Raw genomic sequence first — 12,953 nt, 5'->3', positions numbered from 1 at the left:
AATGCAGCTTAAGCATGTCACTTTCTTCCCACTTTCAGGAAAGGTTTTCTACGCATCCAGCCCTGGACGACTGACATTTCAGGCGGCCAGGAAGTACTGTGTCAGTCGGGGGGCACTGTTGGCTACCACCGGGCAGCTATACCTCGCTTGGAGGGAAGGCCTCGACCAGTGTGACCCAGGCTGGCTTGCCGATGGAAGTGTTCGCTATCCAATTCGCATCCCACGGAAGAAGTGTGGTGGGGAGGAGCCTGGTGTGAGGACCGTCTACCAGTTCCCAAACCGGACAGGTTTCCCAGATGCAGCTATGAAGTTTGATGCCTTCTGCTTCAAAGGTTTTCAGTCACTCCATTTTTAATGTCATGTTTTGGGTCTTTCCTGAATAAGTGGTACCTGAAAAGGTGGTAAATAGGGGATGGGGTCACCACGACTACCCTAGTCTGAAAAAGTTTAGCTTGTCAGCTTCAAATTTGACCCTCCCTGTCAGTCCTTGGCTGGTAGAATCCCCCAGTTCTCCACAGCAAACACGCAGGTGTATTGGTTGAAGTAACTTTGGCCATTTCCACATGGCTTACCTTCCCTCGGAATGACCCGGAACATCATGCAAAACACGCAGAAGATCGCGTTTTCTCGCACAAGATTTGCACAACGTCGCAAATCTCGCGCGAGAAAACACAATCTTCCACGGTTTTTGCACGATGTTCCAGGTCGTTCCGAGGGAAGGTAAGCCGTGTGGAAACGGCCTTTATTAGAGATTCAGCAAGTTCAAGGTGCTCAGACAAGTGCATTGGAAGAAGTGACGCAAGTGGGCTTGGTGATGTTAGTTATAGGGAACGTTCCCGCCATCAGGATAAGGGCCGTTAAAGTTTTTGGGCACGAAAGAGCTAGGAGATTGTCAGGGAAGAGCTAGGCTTAGACTAGACAGAACAAAGAATGAAATCATCTCAGTTCCTAAGAAAGATACATTTCGAGCTGGGCCGATTCCAGACGACTAACCTGAAGGGCGCTGCATGCCGCCATGTTCCGGATCGCGCCGGGGAAAACGCGAAATATCGCATTTTCTCGTGCGAATTTGGTGCGACGTCGTGCCAAACTCGTGCGAGAAAATGCGATATTTTGCGTTTTCCCCGTCGCGATCCAGAACATGGCGGCATGCGGCGCCTTCAGGTTAGTCGTCTGGAATCGGCCCTGGCTGCAACCAGCCTTCAAGGACATTTCTGGAAGCAGTGGGGAAAGAGAAAGTAAATTTTTGAGAGATAACCTACTGCCTTAACATCCATAAGAAACTTCTCATGCCCTCAGAGGACTAGTACAGAACACAGAATATATTCATGAAAGATATGCAGACAGGCATATATGACACTCCCCACCCCTAAAAAGTCTGGGCAAACTTATTGTGGTTCCAGCCAACCCAATGGATGCTCATTCACAAAATACCAGAGAGCAGACTCTTTTTTAAAAAAAAATCCAGTGGTTGACTATCCCAGCATGTGCTGCCAGCTTCCTCCAACTCCCCATCCAAATAGCTTGCTGAGAAAACAGGCAGAGAGGGACTTTGGGACATCAAAAAGTCTGGATTTATTACCCCCTTCTAGGCTGAGGTTCCTGCGGCACTGGCATTTCGTTTTATTAAAAGGAAGGGGAGTTTGAAATGCAGCTGCCAAGAGCGCCCTCGTAAATTACGTAGCGTTGCTGAATGACGCTCCAGCTGCTGTGGCCGATGCAAGGAAAATTGGAATCCAGCTGCCCCTGTTCGACTGGTGACTCAAAGCGATCAGACTGACGGTGCCTGAAATTACATGGAAGCCCACCTCACAGAGGGAGCTTACTATGGCTAGGGGCAGGCTTGTAGCTCTGGGAGAAAGTGATGCTGGGCAAGCAGGATATCCCAGGTTCAATCTCCAGAGAAAGGCTCTCGGGTATCAAAAAGGCCTTTCTTTGGGCCAAACTACACGTGACGAATGACACTTGAACGGCAAGTGTATTCCTCCCTGTTCACTTGCCCTCCACTTGCCGTTCAAGTGTCATTCGTCACTTGTAGCTTGGCCCTCTGCTGCAAGCCAAAGTACAGGGCTTAATGGTCCAAGGGTCTCACTCAGCACAAGCAACTTCCTATGTCTGTGAGCAAATCTACTGTTGCCCGCTTCTTTGAGCCGGAAGGACGGTGGCTCAGTGGCAACGCTTATGCTTTGCAGGCAGAAAGTCTCTGACATGATCCTTGGCATCACCCCTGGCTGGATCTCAGGTGCTGCTAAGAATAATAAATAACGCCGGCACTGCGTCAGCTGCACTGGTTACCGGTGGAGTAGCGAATCAGGTTCAAGGTTTTGGTATTAACCTATAAAGCCCTATGCAGACTGGGACCAGCGTATCTGTGGGACTGCCTCTCCCCATAGGAACCCCAGAGGACTCTTCATTCTAGTGACAGACAGGGCTTTTTTTCAGTGGGAACGCAGTGGAATGGAGTTCTGACACCTCTTAAAAATGGTCACATGGCCGGTGGCCCTGCCCCCTGATCTCCAGACAGAGGGAAGTTTAGATTGCCCTCTGCGCGGCACGGAGGGCAATCTAAACTCCACTCTGTCTGGAGATCAGGGGGTGGGGCCACCGGCCATGTGACCATTTTCGCTGAGGGCAATTTAAACTTTAAAAAACTCCCCCCTTGTTCCAGCTGACCCAAAGTGATGTCATTGTGAGGTCTTGAGTTCCACCACCTCTTTTCCCAGAAAAAAAGCCCTGGTGACAGACATCTGCTAAAGGTCCCTGGCCCCAGGGAGGCCTGCCTGGCATTGACCAGGGCCAGGGCCTTTTCGGTCCTGGCCCCAACCTGGTGGAACACTCTTGTCTAATGAGACCAGGGCCCAGCAGGTCCTGTTATCTTTCTGCTGGGCCTGCAAGACAGAGCTGTTCCACCAGGTGTACGGGCGGTGCTAGGCGGAGCCCCCTGGCCGGCTGAGTGTAGAAGATGCCCTCCCTACTAGTAACACCCCCATCTAGTAATTTTTTTCTACTACAATGCTCTGTAGAGGATTAAGGACTGGTCGGTTGGATCTGATGCTGTTATGTACATGTATATATATGCATTTTAATTGCGTAATTTTGGATGTCTTGTAGCTTTTAAATTTATATTGTTTTATGTATTTTAACCTGTATGTGACTGTAATCCACCCTGAGCCTGCGGTGTGGGAAGGGCGGAATATAAATCGAATATAAATAAAAAAGAATAAAAAAGACTCTTCTTTGCCCAACCTTGGAGGGCCCCTGCCAGTCCAAGTCACCCTTACAGAGCCAGGGGGGCAGAGGGCACTGTATAAGGCACTGTATGTTCAGAAGGTCTTCGAGATAAATCCTTTTCCTACCCAGTTTGGTGTAGTGATTAAGAGCAGCAGGACTCTAATCTGGAGAGCCGGGTTTGATTCCCTACTCTTCCGCTTGAAGCCAGCTGGGTGACTTTGGGTCAGTCACAGCTCTCTCAGCCCACCCACCTGACAAGGTGATTGTTGTGGGGATAATAATAGCATACTTTTAAACCACTCTGAGTGGGTGTTAAGTTGTCCTGAAGCGCAGTGTATAAATTGAATGTTGTTGTTAGAGAGAAAGCCAGTTTGGTATAGTGGTTAAGAGAGTCAGGACTCTAATCTGGAGAACTGTGTTTGATTCCCCACTCTTCTGCCTGAAGCCAGCTGGGTGACCTTGGGTCAGTCACAGCTCTGTCAGGGCTCTCTCAGCCCCACCCACCTCACAGGGTGATTGTTGTGAGGATAATAATAACATACTTTGCAAACCGCTTTGAGTGGACATTAAGTTGTCCTGAAGGGTGGCATATAAATTGAATGTTGTTGTTGTTGTTATTGCCCCTGACCTGTAAATACCGAATCCCAGCTCATTGCGAGGGAATCCAATTTCCTCCCCCCGTTTGCAGAAAAATAGCACAGATAACATGTGTTAAATTTAAAGGGTCTACTGTAATTATTTTTCATACAATATTTCTACCTCGCTTTTCCCAGTGGCCCAAGCATCTTCCAGGCAGCAGAATCCCAGATGATTATACCAAATTATATTTAAAATAATTGATAGCAATGAATAATGAATACTAAAGAGCCCTGTGTTTGTAACACTGAAAAGGGTTCAGTCAGAGCGAGGCCATCCAAAGAGCAAGCAAACTAATGGGTGTGGTTTGGCCTGAGGCTCTTCCCGAGACCAACTGGTTGGTATGATGAAGAAGAGGGGAGCCACCTTCATTGTGGCATTCTTGTGGACCTCCTGGTGGCATGTGGCTGGCCTTGGTTGAAAAACAAGATCTGGAACAAAATCAACCCAGGGAGGCATTTCCTATTCCCAATCAATCTCAGCTGCAAAAAGACTTGATCTGGGAATTTAAACATTGGTTGAGTTCAAGAAATGTTCATGTCTTCCAAAGGGTGGGTTATTTTGATAGCACTCCTCATGAAGCCGGAAGTCCAACTCTTTCCTTGTTTCTCTGCAGCACGGCAACCAGCCAAGAAACAAGAAGGTCCCAGGGACCGAGAGCCCATCGAGCAGGATCCAGAAGGCAGCCCCGATTCAGGGATCGAGAACGTCTTAGTGGAGCATGACGCAGACCTGCCACTTCTGACCCAGAATGAGCTTTTCCCAAAGGACAACGATGACTCTATCATGTCGGGAGATTCCAAAGAACTTCCCAGGGACCCGTACAGCCCCTTGCACAAAGCGCCAATCCCGTTATTAGAAGATGACGAACAGCTGCAGTTGGTGACGGATTTTCCAGCAGGGAAAGGAACAGGGAGGGAGAGAACAATGACAACGAGGGCTCCTCTTTGGAGAGGAGACGGTAAAGACACATTTCCAGAACCCGCCTACATCTCCTCTCCTGATGTTCCAGACAACGACCAACATCTCAACCGGGTTGACCAGACTCCAACCTATGAGTCAAAGCAGCGTGATATGGACAGGCTAAGCTCCACGGAAGAATCATCCAGCGTCAGCCCGATGTCTGGGATGTCCCCTTCTTTGGCTAAAGGTGGCTTCTCTCCAGAGGAGGCCACTCATCCGATAGATCCGATCTGGTTGCAAGGAACCACTCACAGGGTGATCCCTCCTGGGACTGCATCAACGAACCTGCAGCAGCCCTCCCGAACCCACATCCCTAAGGGGCCTCCAGCAACCCCCACGCTCGCCCCTGCCGTGACGATGCATAGAGAGCACTCCCTCACTACAGCGGTGACTCTGGCCTCTGCAGGCCTCCCTGAATCAACCCGGAAAAGCATTTACACTGGATTGAATGGGCGCTATTTTCAGCAAGGCCAAGAAGGGCCAGGCATCTGGGGAGACCCAGACCGTAACATTGCTCCACCCACAGCCCTTCCCGTCTTGGCCCTGGAAGAGCAAAAGATGGTGGATAACTCTATTGCTCCCCCTGCTGGAGCACAGACGAGTCCTGTATCCTCTCTGGGCCTGAACTTTCCAGTTTCCAATGAAGTGGAAGGGAACCGTAAGTCAGCCTGGAAATTCATTTACCTCATCTTATTTTACTGAACCTGCTATATCACTTTTATGCCCTGTTCTCTTGATAGTAATATTTAATGTGTAAAATGATAGCATTCGCTCGGTGCTGAGTCTTAAAAGAAGCACTTGAAGACTTCGTGCATAGCTGATCCTTTTAACCTAATGATGAGTTCCTACTAGGGTTACCAGATCCCTTGACTCCGCAGGCAGGAGATTGGGAGCCCGTCACTTACCCTTCCGTGTCCCTGGATTCTTTTTTTGCGCTCATTCTCCTGGCTTGTGTGATGATGTCACTTCCCAGAAGTGACATCATCACGTGGGTCAAAGGGTGGCCCCACAGGTCAAAGGGCGCACACCAAGGGGCACGATTTGGCCCAAAGCAGGCCTGTTGCAGGGCATGATTCGGGCTGCTGTCGGCGTGGGAGTGCGCTGTGTTGCCCAGGGGCATGGCCAAGTAACTGGGCATGGGTGGGGGAAGAGTGGGAGCAGGGGATCCCCTGCCCCGGGCGGGGGAATGGCACCTCTAGTTCCTACAATTGCCAACTCCAGACTGGGACATTCCTGGAGTTTGGGGGGTGGAGCCTGAAGAACGCAGGATTTGAAGAGGGGAGGGACCTCAGGGGTGTAATGCCATAAAGTCCACCCTCCAAAGCAGCCATTTTCTCTAGGGGAACTGATCCTTGTCACCTGGAGAGCAGTTATAATTTCAGGAAAACCCCAGGGCCCACATGGAGGCTGCAAACAAACAAAGAGAGTATAACTCTCCTTGGATAATTCTCGAGTATTTACTTGAAACTGAGTTTGTTTCTTGTGCTTAGTAAGATATCGCATGTTGTTCGTTTGCTTTCCCACATGGAGGTTGGCAAACCCATGAGTTCCCCTTTCCTGGCTACGACTAAACCAGTGTTTCCCAACCTTCTTTCCATGGAGGAACTCCTAAATTAATATAAATCCTGAGGACCCCCTGTCCTGTCCCCCATCGCCCCCCCCCAACCTATGAAAATTTTCTCAAAGCCAAACAAAGCTGATCGCGGGGAGCACAATTCAATTACTGCTAAATTATCGACAGGAGAATTTGTGTGTGTGTGTGTGTGTGTTTGTGTGTGTGTGTGTGTGTGTGAGTGAGTGAGAGAGAGAGAGAGAGAGAGAGAGCTTACATCTAAAGAAAAAAATGAAGCATTTTCCCTCTCTTTTTGTATTATCTTCGCCCCCCCCCCTCAATATCAAAATATCAATTCAAAATAAAGTTTACTTAAACATCAGAATAAAGTCCACATACTAAATAAATATGTTTACTTTCAGTGTGAAATCTGGGGTTGTATATTTGGATTTTTTTGTGGCATTTCAATTCATTCATTCATTCTTTCATTCATTCATTCATTCCATAATTTTGCATGGAACCCCTAACGATCCCTGGTTGGGAAACACTGCCCTCGACCATTGTAATTTTGCTCGGATTGGCTGCCTTCTCATCCGAAATCCTCAATTCACTGTCACCATGTATTGTCAAAGGCTTTCACGGTCGGAGAACGATGGTTGTTGTGGGTTTTCTGGGCTGTATTGCCGTGGTCTTGGCATTGTAGTTCCTGACGTTTCGCCAGCAGCTGTGGCTGGCATCTTCAGAGGTGTAGTACCAAAAGACAGAGATCTCAGTGACACTGAGAGATCTGTTTTTTGGTGCTACACCTCTGAAGATGCCTCTTTCAGACACTGAGAGATCTCTATCTTTTGGTGCTACACCTCTGAAGATGCCAGCCACAGCTGCTGGCGAAACGTCAGGAACTACAATGCCAAGACCACGGCGATACAGCCCGGAAAACCCACAACAACCACCGTCGCCATCTTGGGGGCAACAGTTCGACCTAGAGAGACCTTTGGCTCGATCTAGCAGGGCTCTTCTGATGTCCTTGAGTGAAACCTCCATATTTAGAAGAAGTCTATCTCTGAATGCCAGTTGCAGGTGGGGCAATACAAAGGGAAACTCTCTGCCCCTGCTGGTGAGCTTTCTAAGGAAGGTCTGAATGGCCTAAGGAAAGCAGGATGTTGGGCAAGGGAGGCCTTTTTATCTCATCCCGTGGAGTTCTTAGGATGACCCGCCATCACACTGCACGGAAATCACCCCAAATATGACATTTCTCTGCTTGATCAGAAACGATTTATCTTGAAGATTCATGGTGAAACTCAGAGGTTGCAGCTTCTGGCTGGGAAATTCTTGGAGCCTGGGGAGGCTGAGGTTTGGGGAGGGGAAGGGAGGGACCTCAGCAGAGTATAATGCCATGGAGCCCACCCTCCAAAGCAGCCACTTTCTCCTGGCGTACTGGTCTCTGTCATCTGGTGATCATTTGTAATTCTGGGAGCTCTCCAGACACCTCCTGGAGGTTGGCACCTCAGATGAAACTGCACCTATGCAAGCCAATGACAAGAACAGTTCTGTTTCCAACTTAACTAGCTCCTCCTGTCCCGCTGATGTGTAAACAGCAAACTGGCTATCAATGAAAGCAGCGTCCGTTTTGCAAACTCAGTTTTTGGAAGTTTTTAAGCAGAGGCTAGATGGCCATCTGACAGCAATGCTGATTCTGTGAACCTAGGCAGATCATGAGAGGGAGGGCAGGAAGGGTTACATCAGGGTTACAACTGAGCCCGCTTGTTGGGGAGGGTGGAATAGAAGTCTAATAAACACAAAAAAATACAATAGTGCTTAGTTCTCGTGGCCCCTTCTTACATACCCAGGGTAATGCCCATCACCACCTTGGGGTGAGGAAGCAATTTTCCCCGGGCCAGTTTGGCAAGGGATCCTGATGGTATTTTGCCATCTTCTGGGCATGGAACAGGGGTCACTGGGTGTATGTGCTGGGGGGAGGAAGTAGTTGTGAATTTCTTGCATTGTGCAGGGGGGTGGACTAGATGACCCTATAAGTCCCTTCCAATGCTATGATTCTATAGTGCTGGGACCATTGATCCTGCTGCTATTTCTGCTATAGTCACACACCCCTACCCTGAGGCTTCCATCTCCTGCCCCCAAACCCACCAGCGCCCCCCCCACACACACACACTCCAGCCTTCAAAATCTCCCCAATCTAGTAGCACAAAGTGGCCATAGATGCCAATTAGCAGGTGTTTGCTGCCAAGTGTATTGCACTTATGCCTAATTTCTGCAGGAAAAGTGTTAACGCCAATTAAGGGAACGGCACATAGTCTCTGCAGACAGAGTTATTTTGCAAATATGCATAATTTTCCACACTTAGGGCTGTACAGAGGGCTTCTGCAAATCACTGCGAGCTAGCAATGCTCAAATTAAGAGAAAAAATGAGGCACTCGTGATGGAGGCCACATGAAGGTTGCGGAGCTGAGAGGGCCGGAGCATGGGGCCGGGGGCGGGGGGAGGGAAAAGGGTCATAGACCAGGCAGAGAATGTCAAGCTCCTGCTACTTTTATAATCTTGCAGTCTAGGGAGAAAATGGGCTTCTCCTGTAGTCTTCCACAACTCTTCTTTGGGGGCTTTTTCTGTGGCCCAACCTGACTGACTACAAATCTTGTCTCCATAGAAACCACCTCCCCTCAGCCCCAGTCCCCTCCCCCACACCCAGCTTCCAAATTTGTTTCTTAACTGCCCCTACCCTCTCCTCTGCCCATCCCGTTGGGACAACTCTGGCAGGAAAACCCAACCTGTGCAGCTCAAATGGCCTTAGCGTCAAGGAGCTGGTGCTAATGAAGAGGCGGTTGCCACAGCAACCATCCCAGGATATGCTCCCTGGCACGGCAACCCATTATCAAGTGAGTCCCCGTGATAAGATCACTCTGCTGAGAATCCTGTTTCATTGAGGTGGGAAGGGGCCGTTCTCCAACCATGTTTAGAAAGAGTTGGCATCTCTTATTTATTTTACCGTTCTTTTTGTGTGTTTGCATAACTGGTTCTTCTCGGGCGCCTCTTTAAAGGAGGGAGCACTCCCATTTCCCAACCTCTAGAAATCTTACTCAGCCATTTTCTTTGAGGATCTGTCATCTTAGGGGCTAGAAACATGCCTTTCTGAAAAAAACAAACAGATATTCCTTATTTTGTTACTTTTTAATTTTGGTTGGTCCGCAGTAGAACAGCAGGATTTGAGTCTAGTGGCACCACAGAGTCCAAAAAGATTTTCAGGGTGTAAGTCTGAATAAGGGCGCTCTGACTCAAAATCTTACACCCTGAAAATCTTGTTGGTCTCTAAGGTGCCCCGGACTCAAATCCTGCTGTCATTTGTTTTGTTTCTCTGCTTCTATGGCAGCTTGGGAGAATCCTTGGGGTTGTGCATGCACGCAGTACATTTTTATACACAAAATGTGATGCCGTTATAATTTACTGGGGCGCAAATAACATTGTAAAATATGTATATTTTCTGGGAGAAATAAGGAAACTGAAAACGGTGCAAAGTGGAACAATTCACAGGTTAGATTCACATCAAGGAAGAAGCAAAAATCAAAACAGGGAATTGGGGGTTAAGATAGCAAGGGAGACAAATTCAAAATCTTCCAGAGCTCTTTTTCTAATTTTCTTGCCTCTCCTTGCAGGATTAGCAACTTCTGAGAATCAGGGCCGCCCAGAGATGACTTTCTCTCCTGCATCTTTCTCTTTGCGAGACACGGGTGCTGAAGAGGCCAGCCGTCAGCATCAGATCTCTGATCTGCCAGAGAGCCAGCCCTTCCCTACAGAGCACCAGCATTCTGACACATCATTGCCAGTCATGACCAATGGGGCACTTTATTCCCAAGAGGCTGCCACAGCAACAGGAGATGAAGATGTACCCCTGGGCACTGGCATCCGAGGAGACTACCCTCAGGGACTGCCGCAAGCTGTGGACAACGAGGGCGGGTTCTCGGGCAACGAAAATGTCACTCCAACGATCCCAACCAATATTCAGCATCCGAGGCGCGAGTCCCACTCTGATGAAGGGAGTGCCCAGCCTGAATACGACTCCCAAGGAACTCCAGAGAAGAATGTGAGCTTTATGGAAGAAGTTCCAGGGCCTAATTTCCAAGCTCAGCATCCCTCACCGAGGGTTTCACAGGGACTGATGGAGAAAGATAGGCTGTATTCCGCCAAACAGCAAAGGGAGGCCAGCATACTCGACGTGGCAGGAAAGGAATCCAACTTCGAAGAGCCTAGCCGGCGTTCAGAAGACCCGGCTGAGCTGAGAGGGGAAGAAGCCATCACCTTGCCACCCGAGGACGTTCCTTCTCTGACCCCTGACAACTTTTACCCACATGCCGCTCGACTTCTTTCTAGGGGACCTGAGGAGTGGCTAGCAGCTGGTAACCAAGACGTCCAGGAGGCCACAATGGATGTGAGGCTGAAAGGCCCTGAGGAGATCGTAAGCCTGGCACCAACAGATGGCTCAGCACACATGGAAACCGTGAGCCTTCTTGAGCCAAAAAACCCTCAGGATGCGGTAAGTCCTAGCACAGGCAGCCATTTTGAAGTCAACACGACAGGCCCCAGTCACCAAGCTGGTGTGATGCTTCCAGAAGCGGTCAGCATAGCTGGACACGGCCTTGTCTACCAGCAACATGGAGCTACCACTGGGCCTCCTGTCCACAGTGAAGCTTACCTCCACACTTCTACCTGGCTCGTTCCGGACAAGGATGTAGAGGCCCTGACCCAGCAAGCTATCAAAGAAGAGGACCAGACACAGTGGAGTTCATCTGACACGAGGCTCTCTCTGCTACTCCAGAGTGTGTCAGAGCCTACAAGCCCTCAACAGCCCGGAGATTTCCCCCCAAGCTTGGGGCCACCCATCCACTCCAGCAAGGAAGCAGCGGAAGCTGGACAGGACAAAACAGGTTACCTTCCCGTCACCCCAGGCGAGCTCCAAGGGTTTTTCCCAATGGAGGCTGATAGCGGAAGTGGAGAGGACAAGGGGGAGCCATTTGCGGTCGAAGGAGTCGGGAGTCTGGCGTGGACTGAGGAGGCCAACAGCAGCTCTCTGGGTAAGGTGCCTTGTTACCCCAAGCTGGCAACAGCCTTTTTATTTCGGGGTAAGGCTTTGGAAGTCAAGTAGAGGGCTATTAATGCTGTCCTTTGATCTCCTTTCTCCCCCATTTTTCCCCCTTCTGCACTGCATCCAACCCAGCTTGTGCATTGGGCAGGCACTACACTTGGTGCAGCTGATCAGCCATTGAGAATCTAGTTCCTCATTTCGAGATTGGCTCTAGGTTTCTTGGAGGGGGGCTGTAGGAAAGACGTCCTCCAACAGCAACCCCTCCGTTAAGCACGCTGCCTCCTTACTGAGCATGCTCCCCTTTCTGGAGGAGGGAGCAGAATTTTTTATATTCCTTTAAGACATACTAGCACCAATGGGTTTTTAAAAGTTGCATTCACACCCTCCCAGTATCTCTCCCAGCATGAACTGGGTTACTGCTCCCATGATCGCCTGAAGGCCTTCGGGACACTCCTCCCATTTCTGTTGGGACTGGGAGCAAAGAGATCTAGTGTCTCTGGTCAACAGCGGGCCCTCTGCCAGGCTGTGGGCTGCAGCAGATGCCCCATTGTGCCAACCCTTGATGCCTTTATCTGTGGCCCTACCTTAGATTTTGCCTCTTGGGCTTGCTGCAGTGTGATGGAATGTACACTACATCCGTTCCCTGACATCTCTCTGAGAAGCTGTTGCTGCTAATAATAGCAGGCCAGGGAGCTCCTGGGATGTTTCACTCCAGGCGCCTTTTAAGTGTTTTGGGGAGGATTGCCGAAGTGTGTAGACGTTTCAAAAAGGCAGGAAAACCAACCCGATTAATATTCATCACCCTTGACATCCTCCGGCAGCTGCAAATTCACCGTCTCGGCAATGGGACAGAGAGCTGCCAAGGGAAACTCTCGGGAAAAACTGAGTAAGGGAGCAGATTTTGACAGCGGGCGTCCCTTGTCCGCTCCTGGAAGTGCAGGGATGGAGAAAGCTGCAGCAGCCAAAATTCTTTCTTTTGTTAGGCAACAGCTAAAGTTACAAGCGCCCTCTGGCTTTTCTTCTTCGCATGTCCTACTTTCCTCGTTATCATGTGTATGATTTGGAGGGTTTGATGTGTCTTCCGGCATGATTTTAAGTGTTGTTTGGGGGGGATAGTGGTACTTTAAATGGCTATCTCACATTAATGATTTGTGAATATTGATCAATAGGTTGTAAATAATGGCAGCAATTTTACCAACACACCCTGTTTTAGAACAAAGCCAGGTTTGAAGTACAGATTATTAGACCTCTCCCACACATGGATATTCCAATAATATGAAAGAATTGTCTTGCTGGATCAGCTGGAAAGTCCATGGACTCCATCCTCCTCTATTGTGGGACAATGGCTAGCCAGATGGTCCCACAAGACCTACAAGCAGGGGGAGAAGGCCCAGGACTCCCCTTCTTTTCCCCTCCCAAGCAACTAGGGTTACCAAACTCAGGTTGAGGCCTGGAGTTTCCCTGGAATTACAACCG

General features: G+C 49.4%; 1 protein-coding gene across 1 annotated transcript in view; it reads left to right on the top strand.

The window, feature by feature from the left end:
• NCAN (neurocan) overlaps positions 1-12,953 on the top strand; it is a 55,807-nt gene that overhangs the window by 22,620 nt on the left and 20,234 nt on the right. The window contains exons 5-7 of the mRNA XM_054980761.1: positions 39-332; positions 4,484-5,488; positions 10,051-11,466. Of these exons, the coding sequence (XP_054836736.1) occupies positions 39-332; positions 4,484-5,488; positions 10,051-11,466 (2,715 nt within the window). The remainder of the gene's footprint in view (positions 1-38; positions 333-4,483; positions 5,489-10,050; positions 11,467-12,953) is intronic.

Source organism: Eublepharis macularius, chromosome 5, assembly GCF_028583425.1.
Source record: "Eublepharis macularius isolate TG4126 chromosome 5, MPM_Emac_v1.0, whole genome shotgun sequence".
In the NCBI taxonomy this organism is placed as follows: domain Eukaryota; kingdom Metazoa; phylum Chordata; class Lepidosauria; order Squamata; family Eublepharidae; genus Eublepharis; species Eublepharis macularius.
Note: the sequence above shows the minus strand (reverse complement) of the source record. Positions and strands in the feature narration are given on the sequence as shown.